Source organism: Pseudorasbora parva, chromosome 12, assembly GCF_024679245.1.
Source record: "Pseudorasbora parva isolate DD20220531a chromosome 12, ASM2467924v1, whole genome shotgun sequence".
Lineage (NCBI taxonomy): Eukaryota > Metazoa > Chordata > Actinopteri > Cypriniformes > Gobionidae > Pseudorasbora > Pseudorasbora parva.
In genome coordinates, this window is record NC_090183.1 from 27,614,195 (window position 1) to 27,640,241 (window position 26,047).

Genomic DNA, 26,047 nt, shown 5'->3' on the forward strand with positions numbered 1-26,047 from the left:
CTAATATCTGCACTGTATGCGAGGATTGAAAACAACCAACCCCCGTCTCCTAATGCCCCTCATGTTCCTGCTTCTCCCGTGCCATTCCTTCAGTGCGTGTTGCTGAGTCAATATTGAGTTTGGATGTGCTAAAAACTTATACACCAGGAAAGATGAAACCGTCACAACTGTGCGTCAAAAATGTTGCCGCTTCGCAGCCACTCTCTGTTTGTAATGCTGTGTCAGAGGAATTATATTGCTTGCAGGCAGCTGGGGAAATAGAATGCATCGATGCCTTTGCATGAGTGTCACCAATTGTTGTTACGCAGAAAGTCAGTTAAAATTAGGATGTGCGTTAACCTCAGAAAGCTAAATAAAGCAGTGATCGTGGACTCCTTTCCATTGCCACACATGGATGAACTACTCTAAAAGGTTCTACTGCTTTCTCTACCATCGACATGACTGATGCTTACTACCAAGTGCCACTGCATGAGGACAGTCTTGACCTAGGGGTGTAAGACCGCTCAATTGCAACATCATCTCAGAGCGTAAACTGTGATGGGGAGAAGTGCAAGAGTAGCCTACATCGCCAGCGTTAGCATTAGCAAACCCAAAAGATAGAATTTTACCAGCTCCTGTCGACGCAGAGGTGTTCAGAGCTGAAGTATGTAGGCTACTCCTTTTGATTCCCCTATAAAGAAACGAAGTTGAGTAAAGAGTTTTTTTAATATATATATTGATAATGTATATTAATTTTACACACTAAAGCAATGTTCTTCCATAACGCATATTGAATATTGGATTTTTTTGAGGTATTCAGCGCATGATGGAGGTCGGATAAGATTAGACAGATTATTTTAAGCGTACCCCTCATTAAATTAACATTTAGGTATATACAATGAACTATAGGCCTATAATTAAAATGATCAACAGTCTAATATGTTCAAACACTGCAATAATTTTCTATTTTTGTCTAATGTTTTATTTCAAAAATAAATTTAACTAAATTCTTCTCTTCTCATTTTTTTAATTCACAATATTTTCTGAAAATAAAGAGAATTAGACCGATATTATCAGCAAGTAGATAAATCTCTTGGTGTCTCTGAGAGAATATGCACCAGCCAGTTCACAATGTGATAATAAAATTATATATATATATATATATGTATATATATATATATATATATATATATATATATATATAAATGTATAAATACATGTATAAAATAAATGTAAAAAATAAAATATATATAAATACATTTATTTTATTTTATATATAAAAATATATATAATATAAAATAAATATATTAAATAAACGAGAAAAGTGAAACAAGTACTTCATTTGCTCAAGAAAAGAGGAGCTAGCCTACCGTATGGCTGATGCAGGTGAACTGTCAGAACTCTGCTGGAGGAGGTAAGCAAGTTTGTTAAATTGCAGTTAGTTTGATAGAACATAGATCTCCTCCTTTTCGTTTTCTTGGTTTCCTTCTTTCTGCATTAGAGATTAAATGGTATAACTTCTTTTTCGCGCAGGCATTCGGTTTGTAGCTTTTTTTCTTTTCTTTTTTTTTTCTTCATTCGGTTTGTAGCTGTGCTTCAACTGTGCCGTGCGATTGCGATACGTCACGTGACATTGGGGTAACCAAAATGTCAGAAATGCATTAGACCGTCCAATCCCCTGCACGACAAACGACGCGCGACAAAGCTGCAATTCGGCCCTGCTCAAAGAAAGAGTAGACACGAGCCAGAATTCGGCTCAAAAATCTGGCGAAAATCGCGCAGTGTATGACTATGGGAAGACAGACCGTATAGAGACAGACAGCCACCGAGCGCCAAAAACAAACAGCAGCCGCCTTTTACAGTTCCCCCAGAGTCCAGATTAGAACCGCATGCTGCATTCACGCTTAACCATAATGACAACCTGTGACATTCTGCCTGAGCTGTTCATGTCCTCATAATGGGATTTATGTGTTTCTCTATGTCACACTATCAACAACACTGAAATGAATTTGAAGCAATCAGGTGGTGAAAGAGCTGTAAGTTGTTTACGTTCTTTATTGTAATGTTATGTTCTTTGAGAGTTGAGACATGAGGTCGCTTTATCGACGCTGCTTGCAGAATCTGCTGTGTGTGTTCATGTGTTTTGGAGGAGTGAAGACTCTGAAGGGTGGGAGCTAAGCTAACTTGTTATTGTTAGCTGCTCCAAAATAGTAGGACATTGCACAAATTCAATTCAGCGATTATTGGATTTATTTGGATATCAGGTACAATATTGCAATATTCTCAAGGAAAACTAATCTTTTAAAGGGATAGTTCACCCAGAAATGAAAATTTGACGTTTATCTGCTTTCCCCCAGGACACCCAAGATGTGTGATTGTTTCTTTATTTGAACACAATTGAAATTGTTTATATCCAACCGTTGCTTGTTTAATGCATGTCAATTGGGTTTCTATGAGAGCCACAAGTAAAAAACACAAACTATACGAATCCATAATAAACCACACAGCTTGTGAAGACGCATTGATGTTTTTTTAACCTCATATCAGACAAATCTCATCTAGTATTCCCAATGCCATTACTTCCGTCAAGTTAGGTCAAAAACAGGGTTGCCAGGTTTTCACAACAAAACCTGCCAATTGCTAACCTGTAATTGTAATTTAACCTGTAACTTGTAACCTGTAATTGTAATTTTCTCTGTAAGGAATCTGTACTTTTACCAGATGTGTTTTTAGGTACTCTTTACACTTGTATTTGATCAAATAAATGCAGCCTTGGTGAGCAGAAGAGACTTCTTTCAAAAACATTTACAAAAAATAAAATAAAAAATCTTACTGACCCTAAACTTGCAGTTGTGTATATTATATATTTTTATTTATAATATATTTTGGTAAATATTATTTATAATAATACTATCATTAGTCATTGAATGCCACATAACAGATTTGATTTGAATGAACAGTTGGGATACCGTTATCATTCGCTTCCCAACCCCAAAGAGAAAAAAAAGGTTATGTGAATTGCAATTATATTTATTACTGTTGAACAAACGCTTTAGAAATTTGGCATTGAAATTTCGTAGATTATCACAAACTGCAGCCAATCAACAAACAAGTAGCTTTCATATATATATATATATATATATATATATATATATATATATATATATATCTCCAACTGAAAACCACATGAAGAAGAAAAAAGCATAGTTTTTATATTGTGTGTGTTTGTGTGTGTGTGTGTGAATGATAAATTCTCTTGTTTTCACTGGAAGTTCAGCAGCTGCCATACTGAAAGCTAACAGAAACACTATGTGCGTTAACATGGAGCACTGTAATCGGTTTAAAAGTCCAATCCGAATGAAAATGCTCCATAAACACCTCAATAGGAATACAAATGCCCAAACCCGAATGAAATTGTAATCATTTTGAGAGGGGTGGGATAAACCTTTCCATCAACTGATCTAACTAAAAATTGTACCATGTAAACGACCTGACCCGATTACTGTGAGTGTGCATCCTTATGTGACGCGATATATAGCGCGCGCCTTCATCACTGAGGAGCACAGGCCGCGCTCATGCAGACTAGGATATAATGCTGACAAGAGAGGAAAGTTAATTTTTTCTGAGGGGTAAAAAAATTAAACTTTTTATTAATATATATGTTATGAAGATAATTTTGGCATAATGACACAGACAGTCTGGCTACATACACCCTCATTTTGACAGCATTTGTCCCAGGCACTTTTTACTTCAACTGCGCCTAACAGAAGAATTTATTTTTCTGAGATGATTATTACACTTTACAACACATAAATAGTTTTTATAAAACCGTATAAGTCCTAGTGGTCATTGAGAGTTGCTATGGCATCCGTGAACACATTCTTATGGCACTCGGAATGTTCCATTCGGCGACGAGACTGACAAGCACGACAGATAACACACGTGTATTCATGCGTGTACGTCTCCATTTATTTTATATGGAGACGTACACGCAAATATTACGTCACGTAGAAACGTCAGTAATGTGTAGCTGTTTATCTATGCAGACATCGTGACGACGTGACGTCTGATGTATCAAATGATGCACCGGTGTAGACAGTTAGAATGTTGCAGACCATTTTACATATCCACGAGTTTGAGCCATAGACTGAATTGAGCCTGTAAATCTTTGATGTAAACTTGCATTAAACAAACGCCCCCCAAGAACACCTCAACGCCCCCCTTTCAAAAATATTATGTCCAGCGCCCCCCCGATATTCTCTGAACGGTAGGCTACCGCCCCCGTTGAGAAAAACTAGCTTAACTGATAGTATTAATCGGTCAAAATGCTTACTGTCGGTTAACGGTTAAACAGTCAATATGAGCATCCAGGCACTAATGAAGAATCTATCTATGTTCACGCGGGTTTTTTGACCTTACTCTACGGAAGTAATGGAATTGGAAATAATAGATGAGATTTGTCTCTTCTTCTTTTTCTTTCAGCTGTTCCCTTCAGGGGTTGCCACAGCGACTCATCTGCCTCCGTCTAGTCCTATCCTCTATATCCTCTTCTCTCAGACCTTCAGATCTTGACCTCCTGCCTGGCAGCTCTATCCTCAGCATCCTTTTACCAATATATTCGCTCTCCCTCCTCTGAACATGTCCAAATCATCTCAACCTGGCCTCTCTAATTTAGTCTCCAAAACATCTCACATGTTCTCTGATGTACTCATTCCTGATCCTATCCATCCTCGTCAATCCCAAAGAGAACCTCAACATCTTCAGCTCTGCTACCTTTAGCTCTTCCTCCAGTCTTTTCCTCAGTGCAACTGTCTCCAAATCATACAATATCATTGGTCTCACTACTATAATTTCGTGTCTTAAGACATCAATGTGTATTCACAAGCCAAAGGGTTTAAAATGGATTCGTATGTCTGTGTTTTTTACTCTCATAGTGGCTCTCATAGAAATACACCCCACTGACATGCATTTTACGAGCAACTGTTGGAGATCTTCTTTTGTGTTCTACTGAAGAAACAAACACACCAACATCTTGGATGCCCTGGGGGTAAGCAGATAAACATCACATTTTCATTTTTGGGCGAACATAACTCTAACTAATAAACTGTGGGAGTTATTTGTAGCCTACTAGCATTAGCCTACAAATAGCGGATTTGTATACAAACACTTAAATCACTTTTTTTATTATTATTATAATAATAAAGTCATATGAAATATAGACATTTAAATGGTGGCTATCATAAAAAAGACTTTCAAACATGCATGAATTATTCAAGAACATTAAAAAGTATAATGAATATGTAGCCTAATATGGTGCATATATAATGCTCCTCTCTGGAGTTATTTTTCTAGCTGACTAATGATTTTATGGACCATGGATATGGTTTTTCTGAGGTAAATGTGACCTTATATGACATTCTTTCCAAGGTTGAAAAACTGATAGAGATTGTGACATGATACCGATTTCTGTAAGTTTTACTCTCTATCTTTTAACTCACTTTCAGATGCTCATTCATGTTTATTTTGCACTGCAACTGGTATTAAGGTGGAAGAGAAGATCATTGTGATTTGTTGGACGGGAGGAGCACTACAATTTCCCGTTCATTCATTAACTGAAAACAGGATGACTAATCGATTCTTGGTTTTAAGAATCAAAATCGGTTTGTAAAAATGAGAATTGATTAAAATCGACAAAGCTATTTTTTTTTACCCAGCCCTACAAAATAGCCTACTCTACCTTTCATTTATTTATCCTATTTATTCGCTTATATCAGCCATTTGTAGTGAAGTCCAAAACCATAGTGGGCGTTATTGAGTGCACTCGTTCAATCCCACAATGCACTGCAATAACAAGTTTATGGGTGTTTCTCAAATGGAAGGCTGCCTCCTACTGAGGCTCCATTTCTCGGCTGCCATGTCATCAAAAAGTTGCTGATGATGGCATCTCAATTTGAAGGATCCTTGGAAGGCAGCCTTCGTTTTGCGTCCTTCATTTGGCCTGTTTTGAAGGATTTTTTGGATGTATCCTTTACAGCCTTAAATCACCCACAAGCCTTAGCGCACATTTAAATTCACACAAAATAAACTAATGGAAAATGAGTCTGTACTGAACTTGTCTGAGTTCATTTTGAAATGTAAGACAAAACCTTCTTCTTTGAGAAACACCCAATAATTGGTGTACGCTCAATGGCTAGAGAATACCCATAATGCACTTTGAGAGCCGGGCGCTGAATGTATTCCCACATCATGCCAGTAGATGGCGCCAGGAGTTGAATCAGTCATCCATCCATTTTCCAACCTGCACTGGTCCAGTCTAATATCACAGGGATTCCTTTTTAATTAATTATTAAATAGTTTGATTAATATTTATACATGTTAGTTTCCATGACAAAGTTCAAGATAAATCGTTTCATTAGGCAAGGAGCTGCCAGTTTACAAGATTTTAAATTATTAAAGGGGGGGTGAAATGCTGTTTCATACATACTGATCTTTTTACACTGTTAAAGACTTGGAATCCCATACTAAACATAGACAAAGTTTCAAAAGTTAAGGTGGGCGTTTGATGGGAGTATTTCTTTGTCAAAAATACTACTTCCGGTTAGTCATAAGGTTTGGCAATTTTTTTTCGATCATGGGTCCACTTGACGTTAAAGTTTCGGAATTTCCTTGTATGGGCCGTACGGACAATTCTACCGGAAGAGCGTGAGAGAGAGAGAGCGAAAGCAACAGGCTACGCCCATCAAAGCGGGGCTCGTAGGCTGCGCTGCACAGGTGATGTGACTTCAAGAAATTAACAATGTCACCAAAAAAGTGCGTTTTTGGTTGCCAGACCAAGACAGTCCTGTACAGATTGCCAAAAAACCCCACGTTAAGGCAACAGTGGATGTAATTTGCTTTTCTGGATCAGCAACTGAGTTGCGCAAAGGTTTATGTCTGTTCACTGCATTTCGGTGCCGACTGTTTCATAAACAAGGCCCAGCTCGACGCCGGATTTTCTGATCGCCTAATGCTGAATGCTGGAGCAGTCCCAACGATAAAGGTCCCAACGTTAGAACCGCAGGCGGTGAGTTAGACTGATTCAAATGTCTGTGTTTTTGCCTATGCTCATCAAGTAGCCCAAACATGATCACGTATAGTTAATTGATCAATGGAGCATGCGATGTGTAGTGCGTGTACATTTGTTTAGCTGGCCACTATATGTGTAACTTTATGTTTGTGTATTGTAAAAGCACTCCAAACAACAATACACAAAGAGTGGGGAAATATGTTGAACTAAATAAGCGCGCTTCTTCATTCAAATGTGCTACTATTCCGTGTCTTTCTATGTAAACACTAACTTAACCTGCCGTGCAAAACCAGTCCGCTTAATAACGTTACAATTGTCTACACAATCCACGCGTAAACACACACACACACACACGTGCACAACTGCACTTCCCACATGTACACCTTCAGAGACAAAAATACGACGATATAATTCAAGTATAAATATGTAAATAACACAAGCCGCTAAGCATATTATATAGTTAGTGTATAACTTGTACCACATAAACACGTCCTGCTCAGTCGTTTTTGCTGCTGCCTCTGTTGAACTTCAGCCTCTGGGTCTGATTCCGGATCATAGATGTATGGCTGTATCTGATTAAAAGCCATATTTTTATTTTGAATAAAGTTTTTTCCCGCTGTTAGGGATGACACAGCTTTACGACGCACTCAACACAATAACAGCGGCGCGCACACGTCATTATTTAGCTCTGCTCACACGATACGCCCCCACCCGCTCGGCTTTTTTCGGAAAGACTCGGAACAGCGCATCTTTCTTATATAATTATAAAAAAAATAAAGACTTTTCAGAGATATGCAGGATGCAATGCTATAGGTACTCAAGATTGACATGACACTGACTGAAACTGAGTGTTTCACCCCCCCTTTAAACCGCAAGGCACAAAGTAGGTTATGCAAAAGCGGCAGCCCATCCGGCGCATTCAGTGTCCGGATTCAATTACTCGTTTTCTTTCACACCTTCAAGTGGACTTTATAATTGGATTAGTGTTAGGGATTAATGAATGTAGGTATAAGGGGCAATTTCGGACATAGCACTAGTGTGGTCATGGTTAACTCTGTTTCTTATTCTGGGTTACTCCAGTTTTGGAACCAGCATACCTCAAGTAAACAAGGTTTGGGTTAATTAATCGAGACTTCAGGGTATATGTGACGGTAATTAACCTTGCTTTCTGGAATACCTCCCTTTTTGGTGTATCCGGTTACCCCAAACCCTCTGTAACTGGCAGATTTGAAGAAAACTACTGTTTGGCTATACATAAATGATGGACAGTGACACGTATAACCAACATTTTATCATTTAAGCTATACACCTCAAACATCTGATGTAGAACTTTTGATTTAATCAAAATATGTTGGTCATTTTTGGGTAAACTAACCCTTTAATAATCATTCAATTTGTTAACTGTCAGCTTCTAATGAAAAGATTTATCTTGGACTTTATCTTGAATTTGTCATATAACTATTGCTAGACATTACACTATTAACATTGGACTAGGAAAATGAAGATTATTCAGCTGCGCCCCAGCACGCTCTCTTTTCAAGCAGGTTGTCACGTTGGTTATGTTGACGGAAGTTAGCCTATTTTCAGAACCCATGGTACGGCAGCAAAGTTCATTGATTATTATGCAGGAATAAAAGTATAGTTCCTAGTCATATCGGTCTAGATAATTGCAACTTTTTCATTTTCCATTGGTCTTCTGTTGTCTGTCCCAAATGGCACACTTCATGTACACTTTCAGTCTTTTGGACTTACAATGGCTGCTACGTGCATGTGTCCGTTAAGCCCGCAGGGTGTCTCATATGTCATTTTAGGTGTCAGAAGGGTGCTCGAGAGCGCCCCCCTTGAGGTCGATATGCGTTCTCTATGCGTACTTTTGCTAAGCCCGCACTGATGCAGGTTACTCAGCGCACTTCTTCCGCTGTATGCGGACTCAGAGAAAGATTGTGAGGGTTTAGGGTGCCATTTGGAACAGGACCTAAATTCTGTCAAAGGAGAACAAACAAGTGCTTTGCTCGTGGACAGGCAGCGGAATGCAAGGATGTTAGGTGCGCTGGTGGGACCTAGGAAAAAAAATTGTCGCACCTTTGCAAATTTTGGACGCATGTGTGCCCAAATTGGTCAGACTCTAGAGCCCTGCAACTTGATAGACAGGCATATTTTCTTGCAATTATTTTTTATCTTATCACATTCAACTCAGATTGCAAACTCATTCAGAAGAACACAGGTACGATTTATTTTGCCGTGGCTTTGAAGTATTCTTCCTCCTTAAAGAGATGCAAAAACACTTCTCTAATGCTTTTAGTTATTTAATATTTATCCAGTGAACAGAAAATATGATTGAATTGTATCAAGTGACAATTAACTTAAAAGTATTTTTGGTACACTTTGGTTGTGGGTATGTGGGAATCTGCCACCATCCATGAACTAAAGCCAAGTACAGCAGGGCAAATCATTAGTTAAAGTTGGATTCAGCTCAGTAATGGCAAAATGAGGACACACAATTTGCAGATGTTTGTAAAGTTATCTGCCTGGGTGTGTGCAGTGTATGCTTAACTGTGTGTTGGGTGTGTGTAGGGGGGTTGGTCTAAAATAACTTGCTGCTTGGCATGTGTAGCGTAAGATATATCAAAGAGACTGGGAGGTGGTCTTATTAGGTCTGTGGCTCTACCATTGGAGAAAGTGTAACGGTTCATTTGGATCATGTGTGCCTTGATAACCAATCGCATTACAGCCTTAATGTCATTGAAAATCATAAAACTACAGAAATTCAGACATTAAGGCTGTAATTTGATTGGTTATCAAGGAAAAAGATCCATGCTACTTGCCAGAATCCTGTTGGAAAATTATTTGTGACTTCTCTTCGTGTCTCTACTCCATTGACATTGATGATTTAAAAAAAGGCCTCAGGTCTTCATTGCGTACCGCCACATTTACATATTTTCGAATATTGAAGGCTTCCTTTAAAGCGGCTTTGGATACAGTTGGCATGAAGCGGAAGACAATATTCAAGGACGGGACAACCTTTCACTCGCAAGAGATCACTAGGCTAGCAATCGACAACGATCCAATATTACAATCAATTCCCAACAAATGAGTCCCACCCTACATTTTTTTTTGATTGAGAAACCATTTCACTCGGATGTATACACAACTTTTGTTTCATGCCAACTTAAAATCACAAGGCACATGAATTTAAAGGGTTACTTCAGCGATTAACATATGGCTTTGTATCAGTAGAAACCCTTGAGTATTCAAATGATCGTGCTCCCCCCCATCATATCCCCTTGAGACAAGAGCTTTATGCATTTTATTTCTGGAACAATTCCTCCTATGACGCAAATATCGTCAATTTGCGTCATCAGAGATTTTTTTGGCCAGAGGCTAAAGACTACAGCCAGCAGAGGGGGCTATTTCCACATGTTTTCAACCCACGCATGGGGGAGTGGGATCTAACTCACAGCACTCAGCTCGGGCAGCCGCAGGCATTCATGTGAACAGTGTAGTGTTGTCAAAAATATCGATATTTCGATATGTATCGATACTGGAATATCTCAAACGATATGATTATCAGTTTTTACAGTATCAATACCAGCTGCGCTCTCCTCTCCGACCGAAAGCGAGTTGACACACACCGGCATATTCTCACTCAGCCCGGTTAACCTCTGAGCACCGCGAACACGCCTTCTGCTGGACTTTTTCCTCATGACAGTGTGTTAGTGTTAGTGTGTGATCGGTCTGAATTTCGCGCGGGATTGCACATAAATTAATTCTACTAATCCCCGCAGATTTCGTGCTCACATCTGAAGCGCACACACACAGCCTACCGTAATAAAGCCGCCTCTGACATGATACAAGTGCAAACATTTGCTTCTTTTTCCAGCTTATTACTGGTCAAATACACTATAAAATTATCAGTGCACATTTGGAAGAGTATTATTGTAAACACAGTCGCAAACAGTTCAGGAAGAACGAGTAACAGGAGGATCCATGCGTCCGTTAGTCTTAAAGGGACCGCAGTCATTTGTTATTCAAACTACAAAAAGACAAACGATCAACTGCTCTTGACTGATCAACTTGTGTAACTTTAATAGTTTCATCTGTACGCTATTGAATTTTTTACAAAGAACATTATCCAATGTTGTTTTAATTGTAATTACTATGCATTTTTTTTATTCAGTTTCTTATCTGAATGTTAGACCTACCTGAAAAAATAAAGCAGTCTATTTAATTTGTATCTTCTATTCTATTGTATTTATATGTGCTATTGTTTGTACTCTGTTTATTTGTTCTTATTTTATTACTGTTTACTCGTCTTTTTTTAATTCACTTTACCATTTGAAATCAAGCTTTCTTGTGCTGTGTGTAAGCTATTGCAACACAATTACCCCATTGTAAAAAATACATTGAGATAATTTTAATAGTAATTGATCAATAATTGTTCAAATCAAAACGATGCCCAACCCTAAGGAACATGCTGGCCACGTGAATTTTTAGTAAAAAATAACAATGAATAATAACAAGTTCTGTTGTCATATTAAACATCTTATCTTATCTTTTTTTTAAAATTTTTTTTACTGTGGTATCAATTTAGTATCGATATATCGATATTTTAGTCTGGTATCGTATCGAAGTCATAATTTTGGTATCGTGACAACACTAGAACAGTGCGGTCGGCGGAGCAAAGTGAGTGTTTCATTTTCTCAAATTAATTTTAAAGTTAAGCTTAAGGCATGAACTGAAAACGCCCCAGACTAAACACGCGCTGTGAATCTATGCCACGGTCACGTTTACCTCAGCTCTCATCACAAGAGCTCATTTAGCTCATCAGGAATGTATGTAATTTGACTCCTACTGCGTTTTGGGCTGTGACACTTTCTCAGCGGCTAAATCACATTATATTGAACAGACACGTTCAGTTTTTAATTGTAGTGTCTGTTCTCTAACTAAACTCATTTTATGAAAATGGTCGCGGTGGGAAAGTGAAAGTGATCCAGTCACAATGATTCAGTTATCTAGTAGCGGTGGCTTTGGGAGTGGCCTCGTAGGGCAGCAAAGCATTCTGGGAATTGTTGTCTTTCATCCCCATGAGACAAAAATACATTTTCTGTCTTTTCTCAGTCTAGAAAGCACCAAATTAAAAAATTATATCACATTTCTAATACATTAATGACCCAATTTAAATACAGATTCATCTTCCCAGCGCTGAAGTACCCCTTTAAACATAATGATATGCATAGATAAATAATTTATAATAACTACTGTAAAAAAAAAAGATGCGATATACAATATCTTAAAGCTACACTGTGTACATTTTTTGTTTATTTTTAGCTAAAAACACTTAGTTCTTTCAAAAATATGTGCTCATTAATGTATATTTACTTCTTTCAAGTAATAAAGTATTCTCGTAAGCTTATAATATGCCATTGAAAATGCATACGGGTGAGGGTTTCGAATGCCGGTCGCCATGTTGCCCCTCCATCTTAAAAGAACATAAGCCAAAGAGGGACATACCCGTAAATTCAAGCTTCGCCTTTCGTGTTTTAACACTGTGTCGAATGTGAAGAGGGGGATTGCTTGAGACTGCTATATGAATACCTGAAAGCCTTTTTGAAAGTCTGTTGCTGATGGAGGATCACTCTTATTCTCGAGGATATGTATCAGAGTCGCTTAAGAAGCGGAAAAGAGAATTAAGAACGGCAACGCACCTCCGTCACATCAACTGATATCTGCTCACCCGGGGGAAAATGATATAGCGTACAATGTAAACTTTGCCTTACGCTTGTGATGTCGTACAATATACAGAAAAACAATAGCACTGATAAAAGTTACTTTACTAAGATTAGCTTGCATTCATCTGGGAACCTGAGCTGATGTTAGCAATGAAATAGTTAAAAAAAAAAAAATAACGAAAACGTAAAACTATTATTCATTTTACATACCGGTAGATGTCATAACCTACATGTTAACTGACAAATTAAATAACTGCAAATTATGATAGTTTTCTAAAGTAACCTCATCACTTGAAGGAACACTCATGGACGAGGTCGAACTGGAAGCCATGTTAATCTTGGACAAACTAATATTCACTGGATGGTCATATACCTTTTCACCGCTAGATGGGGGAAAATATCAAACAGTGTAGCTTTAAATAATGCGATATTCGATATGCAATACGATACTGCTATTAGTGTGTCAAATCTATTTAAATTATATATTTTAAAAAAAAATTAAAAACAGAATGATACCATTTATGTGTTTCACATTCTTTCTGGAAAAAGAAAGCATTGCTACAACTTCTGAAAGTGAACAGCAGTGTTTTAGCAAAAATGTATGTCATAAATCTGACAATATAGTTTTAACAACAAAAAATGTAATGCCAGTATTTAAATACCAAAAACTCTTTGCTTGACTTGCTAATATTATAGTTGTATCAACCTAAACTGAACATCAAGAATATTCAGGTAAACAAAAACACCTAAACTAGGGGTAGATGATTATTATTTTATTACTATTTATTACTATTATTTTATTATATTACTTTTTAAAGGTGCACTATGCAACTTTCCGTCCACTAGAGGGCGACTATTCAAAACAAAGGCTTAGTTTAATAATGCCAAGTTTGAGCTCAGAATCTTGGGACGTGGTCTTCACCTCACAGCCAGTGGAAAATAGGACACGGGCAAAAATAATGTTCACGGATGCGGTTACTAACGTTACTGTAGTGTAAAGCAGAGCAGGACCGAGTGTTGTGGAGCTGAGCACGGCTGCTGGAGTGATTGTTACACAAACACGGCTCACAAGCACTGGGACTTTTATTATGACGGGACACAGTCACCGGACGCCTGCACTATTTCCGCTTTTCCGGTCATGAGTATAAGGTGATGCAGCTCTGCTCATCATATTAGATACATTAAAGTGTGTTTAAAATGGTGTTATGATGTTACTCTGTGCGTTCGTGACATATGTTCACACTGCTAAGAGAAAAGCGCTTCTGCCAAATAAAACCAAGGGTAACGCAGATATGACGCAATTGACAGGCGACTTCCTCAAACGCTAGGAAGTTGCTGACAAATGCTGACACATCCTGGGTCCTTGGTTAAAATAGCAATTTTCTCAAAATTTACAAATAGTTTGAAACATTTGGGATATTGTAAGTACTCAACTGAACAAAATATGAAACACTGGCCTGGTGGTTTTCGGATATTTTACTGCAAAAATACTAGATAGTAGCCTGACAAGTCAGACCCACATCAAGATGTTTGGTCTGGAAACTCACCATAGACAGGGCTCAATCCTAGGGGCGGGATAAACGGTTGTCTTTCAAACTCCCTCTGCACGCGATAGGATAGCGCTACCACCAACCAGAGCAACGAAAGTGAAACAGAGCTTGTTGATAGATTAAACATTAGCCGTATCCGGTCAGCAAAACTCCAAACACATCTTCCCTTTTTAAGAATGACATCAGTGCCATTCTTTTCTCAGAGAAAAGCTTAACTCAAGTCTTCTAGAGTCGCGGTCAAAGCTGATTCGAAAGACCGCCGTTCGCCAGTTTCTGTGTTTACTAGAAGCACGCAAACGCAACTCGGCCGTCGTCATTATGGCCCCGCCCAACGACTCCATACACGATGTTATTGGCCCGGCAAGAGTTAGGGGAAAACAGCTCAGAAGGGTATTGAGAGTTGCTAGACGACACTTGCAGGCAGATTAAATTTGCTGCCGCTAGGGTTTGTCTAGATTTCTAGGCTAATTACATAGTGCACCTTTAATTTATCTTTGTTATTAAAAATAAGAACTAAAAACAGTAGTCTTCACATGAATAAAATTTACACTGATACATCATAAAGCTACAAAGGTTATTCAGCCAAGAACAGTGATTATTTTCCTTGTTCTTCTGTTGTTTGACAGACAGTGGCAGGTTTACTGTATTAGCCGCCTGTCTCTTTAAGAACTAATGCACGGATCCTATTGACACACATTTGGTTACTTTCCCCAACTGATATCATTCAATTAAAGCATAACCGACTGGGCATGAATCAAGATGGCCAATTTGACATAACTGTGTGTGTATATTCACAATGTTGAAGTAGCCTATTAAAGTCATTCAGATATTGCGTGCCGTTGCCAATAACAGTAAAGTGATTTTTTTCTGCATTTTTTAAATCAGAATATATCATGCTCTTTCCTTATTTGCTATCATCATTTCGCATAGGCTATTGAATAATCCTACAATCGAGTCTGGTGCCATTCTGGTATGGGACTTCCAGTTTTCAGAATCCAGTCCATTTTTTCCAAACAGATAAAATTGAGGCCTGCCCCATTTTTCACTTTTACTGTTAAATCTCCGATTAGTAAACTGGGTTTGCGAACGATAGTTCATGTACAAACGACCTATTTCCTGAACATAATAGTTCAGTGTACACTGTCCACATTATAAGGTTTCCCTTTATAGTTCATTATGGTTGGTGGAATAGGATAGAAGAAGGAAGACACTTGACTGAGGCTCTCTTTAAAGGTACAAAAGTCCGCCACACCGGATCGTGTTCCCTGGATACCCAGCATCTATTTATTATCCTTCTCCCCTCTGTGACCTCCCCTTTATTTTAGACCTCTGATTCATCTGCAATTCAACCCCTAAAAACCGCAAAACACCTCTAACTTTACAGCCTCTGGACTATACCATTGGCAGGTGTGAATCAAGTAAGATTTTTCAATAATTTCTGTGTGCATAACGTTGGCTCTTTTTTTTTTTTTAAATCCAACTGTGTTGTGTTTAGAGAACATTGAAGGACATACAGTAGCAGTTCTAATTTAATTTGCAGTGTATAATTGGTAGCAACCAACAAGCTGACATCAAGAGGAGAGCATCAGTTTGAGTTTATAATGTTGGTTTTATTAATCATATTCAATGACAGCAGGAATCCACCAATTAAGATTAGTCTGTCATGTCACAGGCGCTTGCTCTGCATGGTAGCGGATGAAGGGATGCGGGGCGATAAACTTCTAACACAGAGTTTCAGCCCTATTGACAGGTCAGGAAGCCACCGTGGTCACAGAAGGCTATTTGATGTGACATCTATTTCACCTGGTCAGGTTAAAATAGAAGCTAGCGGCCAGCGTGATGCAATCACCACGCATGGCTGAAAGCTCCTGGGATTCTGGATAGAAACGGCAGCCAGCGAATGGACAGCGGAATGTGCTTTTCAGGTTAGTGCTTAGACAGACATCGCTGGGGACATGGGCTAGGAATGGAATGGGTGGGGGTTGTTGCTTAATATCTATATCCTAGCAACTGAATGGGTATGATACCATGTCCAGTTGTTGTCAGGGATTGGTCAGCATGTTGGCATTGACGCCGCCCCTTTGCTTGTGGGCTGTAGAAAGATTAAACCAAAATTAAATCATCCTCCACACTTGATTCACTCCTGTGCACTTGACCTTCTAGCACTTTAATCTGCCTCACAGTTTCTTTTTTGTTTATGTTTTTCATGTTTTTTATTTATTTATAACTCCAGATCTGCTGTAATACATGTGCTTGGGCCACTTGCCGATAACCTTGACGACCTCAGTAAAGACCCCAGTCTGGCAGTATGACCTCTCCTTATGCAGCAGTACAATTCTGCCCAGAGCGAGCCTTTCAACGGTAAGACAGGAGCTACTGTTTGTGCCAATTTGTTGGCCAATTCTGAAAAGCCATTTTAAGGTCGCCAGGTTTATATTGACCACTTACTTGGGCATGCACACATGGTTTTATTTAGTGGCTTCATTTGTAAATAGATATGAGCACACATTGCAAAGCAACATGTGGTTGTTTCTATGGTCTAGATAGAACATTAAAGAGTTGCTGTCTGGACTGAGACGTGCTGGAGGTGCTAACAGTTTTGTCTGGTTCTCCAGCTGCTGCCTGGCTATGGTATTTATAGGTGTAGCGGTCTTATGGCGAAAGGAAGTGATTCGTGCAGTTTAGAGTGAACTGTCTATACTCAAAATCCTCAGCTTGCTTGCTTGTTAGCTCTTCGTGCACTCGTTACTGGACATTTGTTTTGTGGATCTGAACAGAGTTCAACTCTAAATACAGTCTTATTAATAGCTAAGGATTAAATTCTCATGCTTGCATCCATTAATGACGTCCTAATGTAGTATTCCATTTCAATGGAGTATTGACACCTCTTAGCGGCAATTTAAATATTAATTTCATATATACTATATACATTTTCAAATGCCAGGTTTCCTTCGCTGCTCTAAATATAAATCTCTCTATTAAATAAATTGTTATGGTTAGATGGATTATGTAATATGAACAACATTATAGTTTATTTTGAGATACTAATTTTGTTTAAGGTGGAAGAACGAATGCTTTTCAATGTGAGAGTATAGAATTTTTCAGGCCTGTAAAATTAACAAAAATATATTGTTTAAATGTACTTAAATGTATAGAGGTTGTTGTTGCTGTAATATGTACATTTCAGGTGAAAGCCATGTAATTAATTGGTCATGTCATGTGACGTTATGATTTAGAGGAGACTAGAAGAGCTATTTCTCAATTTCAGTATATGCAGATAATTTAAAGGAAAAACATGCAGTGAGGCATGATGTCACACTATATGAGGAAGGTTGTCAGAAGGGAACCTGCCATATTTATTGGCAAAATGAATTGATTCAATTGATTAAACATTAAAATTGCAAATATAAAACACATTTATATAAAACAAAGAATTAAAAAAAAATGACTTTATTAAATTGTGTAAATCTGTAAAATGTTAAACATATGGGACAACTTGATCCAGTTAAAGTGTTAAACTTGCCCTGACCTGAAAGAACACAGTTCTTTAAATATGCCTTTATTAACACTTTTGACACTTGCCTGAATCCCAGTGTGTTTTTATTATTCATTTATTTAACTATCTAACAGCTAAGGCAAAGAAAATATGGCAATAATGTAACAAACCACTGTTAGAGAAATCACACGTTATTGGATATAGTTACTGTAATAAATCCCTTGTGACAACTGCCCTGTGTGACAACATGCGGTCTCCCTTACCGCTATATTGTTAGGTCTTAGCCCGTGAACGCATGTGGGTATACCTGCAGAGACGGTTGTTTTTGTGACTAATCCGGCTCCTATCAGTAGGTCTCATCTACACCACAAAACAAAAGAAACAGACGTGTAAAGATTAAAAATAACATCAACAGAAATTCTTAAAATAAAATGTGCGTTTCCTTTACTAACTGAATACTACAAAATCAGACTGAAACTTTAGTTCTTAAACCCTCTTGGAGTGATGGAGTGGGGGGAGGGGGAAGGGGTGTTGAGTAGATTTTGTGATTGACCTAAATTTAATTACTTTTAAATTATATTTAGTTGCCAAACAGTCCAATCAAATTGCCTCACACCAGTTTACTCTGTTATACTTGTAGATGAGATATTTAATGACTTTTCCTAATTGGCAAGCAGACATAAAACGTAAAAAAAATATATATATAAATATATATATATATGAGATTGGGACACATTTCTCCTTTGCCACATTCAATAGAATTTTGAATTTTTTCATTCACAATGAAAGCACGTGCCTAAATGGAGGAAAAATCACGGGGCCACTATTCTTTTGTCTAAGCCACCATGTCCATCCTGCAGACGGGTTTGAGGGATGAGGGAAGGGGTCGGCAGATCCCTTTGAACGTTACCTGCCCTCTGATTAATGAAGATAGTGGAGAAGCCCCTCTCACTTGTCTCCCCAGATTGCAGGGCTCTGTTTGTTTTGATTGCATTTTCATCGCTGGATGTGCCCAACCTGTCAGGAGACAATGGGCAGCCCTGTTAAGCTGTGACTTTTGACCCCGTCCTGTCTGCGAGGGGCCTGGTCTGTGTTTAAGTGGACGCAGTGCAGCCTCTCCCTCAGGCAGAATGCATAACTCCCCCAGTAACCAGACACCCACCCACAGCTTCCAAAGAAGCTACCACTAGAGATGAAACCCACCCAACACATATCCACAGTGAAAAACTACAGTTGACTATTGTACCGAAGAAGTTTATTTTGCATTTTTTTAAAGGTGTCAAATTGAAGCTTAGCCCTGAAATAATTATTAATCTTTTCTAAAATCTCTAAAATCTTTTTATTAATGAGGATAAGAAGCATGGTTCCTTGGCTATATGTGGGATGCGATGGCTGACATAATGACAGATGTGGCAGCAACCGTGGTAAAGCAGAGTTCTGAAAATATAGGCTTTGGTAATTTGATGGAGAAAGAGTAATTAATGACCAAATTTTCATTTTGGGGGGAACTAACCCTTTAAGTTTGTCACTGTCATGTAGTTCGACACCCCTAAGGCCTCCGTTCATTTTTAAGAACACAAATGAAGATATTTGTTGTGAAATCTGTTGGCGTAGACAGGCCTCCATTGACAAAAATGTCATTTCCTCTCTCAAGATTCATAAAAGGCACTAAAGACGTTGTTACAAAGCCCATCTTACTACAGTGGCTCTACAATAATTTTATGAAAAGACGAGAATAAAAAAATAAATAACGACTTGTATAGTGATGGGCCGATTTTTTTGGAATCGGCCCATCACTATACAAGTCATTATTTGTTAGTTTTTTTTGTGCACAAAAACTATTCTCGTCACATCATAAAATTATTGTAGAGCCACTGTAGTGAAATGGGCTTTGTAACGACGTCTTTAGTGCCTTTATGGGTCTTGAGAGAGGAAATGACATTGGTGTAAATGAAAGCCTTTCTGAGCCATCAGATTTCAACAAAAATATCTTCATTTGTGTTCCGAAGATGAATGGAAGTCTTATGGGTGTCGAATGAAACGACAAGTAATGACAATTTTCTTTTTTGGGTGATTCAACCCTTTAAACTGTATTCCTTTGCTGTGTGGCTTCTGAATTACTCATTTTAGGTTGCACTATTTGTTTTATAAGACTTTATGAGTACTATTATGTTTGATCCAATTATTACGTAAACATAAAGTGTCTGGATATTTAATTAATGAAATGACCATTCTCACTTTAGCTGATGATGCCTCAGAAATCTGCCCATAAACTTCATCTGTCATTTCTGTGGGTGTAAATCAAAGTTGGATATTTTTGCGCATGGGTGCTGCACATTTTGTGGGACCATGATGTCATTCTTGGCTAAATATCCCTGTCAACCATATTGTATTTCTAGCTACTATCTAGCATCCGTTCAGGAGTTTTTGGAACTTTTGCCGAGCACGCATCCTCTCTTGACTTTAATTGGATAATTCCCCTGGCAAAGGATTTATGATGATGATGATGATGATGTCATGACCCCAGGGCTGTCAACCCAGCTCTCAGCCAGGGATCTGAAACATGTCTGTCGCAATGTGTGACCTGAGACAGCAGCCACTCAGCACCTGCTGGAGACCTATATAGTCCTCATGCTCTCACCAACCTGTAATGTTGACAATATTAAATGCAATAACATATCAATGCGATAGAGAGAGACATGTAATCCCTATACAGAGAGCTGCTGGAACCTTGTGTAAGGTTATTAGCTACTACATTCTCTGACATAAGAGAAGTAGTATCTTGTTTTGTGGTTTTGTTGAGTGTGATAGCAAAAGCTAAATCTAAGCGTACTGACAATTGTAGAGCCATTTAGCACTCTTGGAGCACTATAAATGAAACATAGTCTTCCATGATATATGATATAGATGACATACCCCTTTGACATAAACACTTTGCTTAAGTTGCTTCCGCTTCTTTATAGCTTGTCACTTCTTAATGCAACGTTTATGAGCCTTTTTTAGTGATGATGAAAAAACAAGGGAAATTAACTGAAGCTTAATTGTTGTTTCAAAAAACAAAAAAAAACTACAATGGTATCACAACCTTAAAGGGATAGTTCACCCCAAAATGAAGATGTGATGTTTATCTGTTTACCCCCAGTGCATCCAACATGTGTGTTTGTTTCTTCATTAGAACACAAAATAAAGATTTTTAACTTCAACTGTTGCTGTGTGCCAGTCATATAATGCATGTGAATGGGTAACAATTCTATGAGAGCAAAAAAAAAAAACATGCTTATACAAAATGCACAAAGAGCCCTGTGGCTCATGAAGACACATTGATATCTTAAGACACCAAACGATCAGTTTGTGTGAGAACTCGAGCCGTATTTATATAATTTTTTACCTCAAATACAATGCTATATCCAACAGCCTAAAACACGCTTCACTTCCGGTAAGGAAGGTCAATATACACGCTCTGGCGTCGTGTACGTGTAAAGACATCACTTCCGGTATACACAACGATCTGGCGTCGTTTACGGCAATGCAGAAGTTAATCTTGTACACAACGCCAGAGTATGTATATTGACCATCATTACCGGAAGTGAAGCATGTTTCAGGCTGTTGGATATAGCGTTCTATTTGAGGTAAAAAAGTATATAAATTAGCTCGATTTTCTCATAGAATTGTCACCCATTCACATGCATTATATGACCTACACACAGCAACAGTTGGAGTTAAAAATCTTAATTTGTGTTCTACTGAAGAAACAAAGACACCTACATTTTGGATGCACCGAGGGTAAGCAGATAAACATATTTTTTTTAATTTTTGGGCCATATATATATATATATATATATATATATATATATATATATATATATATATATATATATATATATATATATATATATATATATATATATATATATATATATAAATTTTTTTTTTTTTTTTAAGAATCAACAATTAAGCTTCAAATAATTGTGCATGTTACTCTTTTAAAACACTTATATTTTAATGACATTTTTAAATGTAGTCTTTCAGAAATCTCAAAAAATATATTTTTAATAATATTAATTAGTTGTGATACGTATTATTATTATTATTATTATTATTTTATTTTATTCAAATTAAAATTTATTTTGCCAATATAGGGCCAGATTTACTAAACAGGGCAAATTAGCGTGAGAGCGCAATTCCATAAAAGCGCAGATGGGAGCAAACAGTTCTGCATGTGATTCTGACGTAAATTCATGAAAACGGACACAGCTGAATCATTTCCATCATGACCAATTCAAACTACCAGTTAGTGTCTAGTTTAAGACATGCTTTTTTGGGTGGTAAATAATGGCTCAAACACCAGTAAATTGACGAGCGCAAATCTTAGTAAATCACCCTGTTTTGTTTCATTGAAATACTCTCCTCCCATAAATGTTGCTCCTGAAAGAGAAACTCACATGCAAATAAATATGCAATAAGTTCAGCCGCAAAAATCCACAGTCCACACCTTTTCACCGCAAATGTTTCACTGTGTGTCTTTAGTAAATCCTGACAGCAGTTTTTTTAATGCTAAAGAGGATTTGTTAATAAATCTGGCCCATAATGTTGAATTTTAATATTTTATATTTATTGGCATATGGTATCTATCGGAATTTGAGCATCCTGCAGCAGAAAAAAAGACATCATAAGTAAATCAACCAATACTAAAAATATTACTTACAGTGATAGTGGTTGTGCTATCATAAAACAACATCTAATTCTTCACACTATAATGAATGACAGCAAGATAAAAAAAATTCATAACACTGAACTGCCTCTTTTTATTTTAATAAAATAATGGGGGGGGGGGGGAGAGAAGCAAAATCATCTCAATGTCATACTCAGTGTTGTGCATCTATATCCCACCCATTTAAAAATTACATCTAATAAAATATTCTGCATTACCTTCTCTTTAGCTACATGTAATGGGGGATGGGTTCATTAATAGAGCTAACTATATATGAATAGCTGTCAGTAAGCTGTCCCAGTGTTCATTTTTATTTGCTTACTTCCTTAAAAGCCCCTCAGACTTTTCAGGTTGACAGTGCAAAATGCAGAGGGGTTTAGATTTGTATCTTACAATGGGAGGTAGGAATGCTGAGGTATGGACCTGTGGATGCACCGTGACAATTGACGCATTGGGCTTGGCATTTGTGTGTCTTCCAGTGTGCCAAATGACAATATCTATGAGGCTTAAAGTAAACATTAGCATTGAAAAAGCTTTTATCCCCAGTGACAGGCCTGGCAGCACACCGTTGTCCCAGTAATTCAACTCTAGCATTCACTTTGTGCCACACCTCTTCAGCTGAACAAAGACCAAAAAAAAAAAAAGTATATACCTTGCTTTTCTTCTGAAGAGCTGTGTTTGGGGAACCCAAAAGGGAAAAGAGGGATTTTTCATGGTATTGAAGCTGAATTCCAAATGCTTCTTTTGCACCTCCTACTTTTTTTCCCTTTAGTTTTAATACATTGTAAAAGTGAATGTGGGCATTTCCTAAAATGCAATCCGATAGTTCGGCCAAAAAGGAAAAGGAGCATTTTGTCATCATTTAGGCCTCATGTTATTCCAAACACTAGGGTCAAAACAGCGTTCTACCCCCCCCCCCCCCCCCCATATAAATACATACATACACATACTCTTTTGTGTTCCACAATATAAAGAAAATGCAAAAAGTATTTAGCAATTATCCATTTTAAGAAACACAAGATCTTATACATGAAAATGTGACGAAACACATTCGTTGGGTTACGTTTTTTTAGCTCGTCATATCAAACTTATACATTTATTTTGTACAAAAGCTTTGTGATGCTAGGCAGAATAAATAGACCTATTATAAAATGAAGTTTCTTTTCAAAGGCTGGTATCGAAGTGTCACTTTACAGTGATATCAAAGACTAGTGTTGCATTGTATCTCTGTCTAGGATACAGTAATTTGACATCCTTCGACCTAAAAGCATTCAACATTTATTAGGCATGCCTACATAGCTTAGTATATTAATATCTCCCCACAGCACAGAATGTAGGGGAATTCCGGCCCCACACCCGAGTGCCAACGTTAGATTATGGGTTGACACCCCAACTCCCAGACGCTCACACACACACGCACGCAGATACATACATTTACTACCTTCAACCCCCTTCCACAGCCAAGCCCAGTTCAGCCACACACATTCCTAATGCTGCATAGCGGTGGTGTTGCTATCATATAGACAGCGAGGGGGAATTCCGCTCTGCTTGGTCCTCAGCGTGTGCTGCTCCTCAGCAGGAACAATGAGACGCCGGGCTCTGGCTTGGTGTCGAATTTCAGATGGAGAGGGTCATCATGTTTTCACTGACAGTCTTATTCTCTCTACTTGCTCTTAAATGTCATGTTAACATCGGTTATTGGTGTTGCATTAGACAGGCACAGAGTATGGCCTTTGTGGAGGGAGAGGAGGGATAATTAAGAATGGGTTGTGCTTTTACTTTTACTTACCCAAAGAAGTGCAGTGCTTTATTTATTGTTTTGCCTGGTTTACAATAGATAAAGGAGCTGAAAATGACATATCTAGTGACAAAAATATCAAAGAGAATTGGGAGAAGCAACAAAAAAAACCTAGCACATAACTTAAGCATGGGCGAAAACCAAAAATTTTCTTCAGAAATGTTTAGGTTAATTCGTTTATAATGCAATGTAAGTGTATCCAAAATGTATTGAGACTGTATGAGGAAACAAATATTGAAATATCTTTTGTTTCCATCTCTCTAGATTGAGAGAGCCAGCAGCAGCTTGTCTCTCATGGGCTGAAGGTTCTTTCCTGGCCTCCATGTCACAGGGCCAAGGATCTCAGGGTACAGATATCCTCGGACAAGACGTCCTCAACCAGCTACTGGAGATGCTGGATCAGTGAGTTATGAAGTACCTTATAAATTCACTTGTACTTTAATTCATAATACGGTAAAACACTTTACTTAAAGCCTTTATATGTAATGCATTATAAAAGTATTTTTAATGCATTAATTATGCCTTGTAATGCGCTGTGTGGAATAACTGTAGCCACAATTGATTAATACATTATAATACTTTCTCTTTATTATTACACTTTTAGAAACAGTAAGTAAATGCAAACTCGACAAACAACCAAATTCAGATTAAAATGAATTTTAAATTCAGTAACAATTATTTTAGTAAAATATATAGTGCTCTTTAAAGTGCATTATGAACAACTTTATAATGCATTATACCTAACCACTATAAGCAGACACACCCACTTATTAAATAAATTGACATTTTATTTAACTCAAGCTTTTTAATAAATAAATAATTCAATCAATTAAATGAAAAATGAAATATCACTATATATTGCGACATTGTCTACTCAGCCCCATACAATGTTCACCAGTAATCACTTCATTGGTCTCTGTTCTAGGTCTGCACTACATTCAATGCAGCCTATCGAGCTCAACTTCTCTGAGGGCTCTGCAGTCGGATCCGCATCCAATACCATACAGATTAGCATGGACTGCATCACAATGCGTGGGCCTGAGGAGCCCCTTACAGTGAGTGCTTCATTTCCACTAAACACACAGCTGCTCACACTTACATCTGCAGATTTAAAAACTGCAACAAAGTGTCATTAAATAACAATTTCTCTTCTCAGAAGAATATTGCTGTGTCATTAGGATCTGAGCAGTTTCTCTGTGACCCTGTTCTTGACACATATCAAGATGTCAGATTATGTAAAATGCAAGTTTTGATCTTCTCGAATGAGTATCTAAGCTTTAAATATGGGAATATTAATTCATTATTGGCTCAAAATATCACCCAGATATATACCGTCTATTACCGGTAATGTAATAGCGATGATTCCAAGGCCTTGCCGTATGCTGTTGAATTTTCTGTAATTTCACATAGTACAGCTTATTTTCTGACTGCTTGTAGTACTGAAGCATTTCATTGTTCAATTCTTCTAAAATCCCCCACAAAGTTTAAAACAAATGTACATGGGGATTTTTTTTAAACCTCCCCCTGAATTGTCTCAGACAGGCATTTGATGGAAGCGTGAGATTGTTAGTTAGCTTTTCAAAACCATAAGAAGCATTTCTGTCTTTTTTGGCCAAATAGTTTTAGCTCCTTTTGTATTTGTTTGTTTGTTTGTCTTTTTAATGTAATTACATTTTTAAATATCGAATTGCAGTAAACTATTTTTTGTATGCACATAT

At 37.7% G+C, this 26,047-nt stretch overlaps 1 protein-coding gene across 12 annotated transcripts in view; it reads left to right on the forward strand.

Moving 5' to 3' along the window:
• Positions 1 to 1,643: 1,643 nt before the first annotated feature.
• Positions 1,644 to 26,047, forward strand: part of tp63 (tumor protein p63) — a 64,550-nt gene continuing 40,146 nt past the window's right edge. For 3 of the 12 annotated variants that reach the window (XM_067459648.1, XM_067459652.1, XM_067459651.1), the window contains exons 1-5: positions 4,434 to 5,026; positions 16,136 to 16,249; positions 16,558 to 16,685; positions 24,594 to 24,731; positions 25,255 to 25,384. In XM_067459648.1, the coding sequence (XP_067315749.1) occupies positions 16,633 to 16,685; positions 24,594 to 24,731; positions 25,255 to 25,384 (321 nt within the window). In that variant the 5' untranslated portion in view covers positions 4,434 to 5,026; positions 16,136 to 16,249; positions 16,558 to 16,632. Of the gene's footprint in view, positions 2,016 to 4,433; positions 5,027 to 16,135; positions 16,250 to 16,322; positions 16,686 to 24,593; positions 24,732 to 25,254; positions 25,385 to 26,047 lie in introns of those variants that run through there. The other 9 variants (XM_067459644.1, XM_067459643.1, XM_067459646.1 and 6 more) reach the window with 7 other exon arrangements.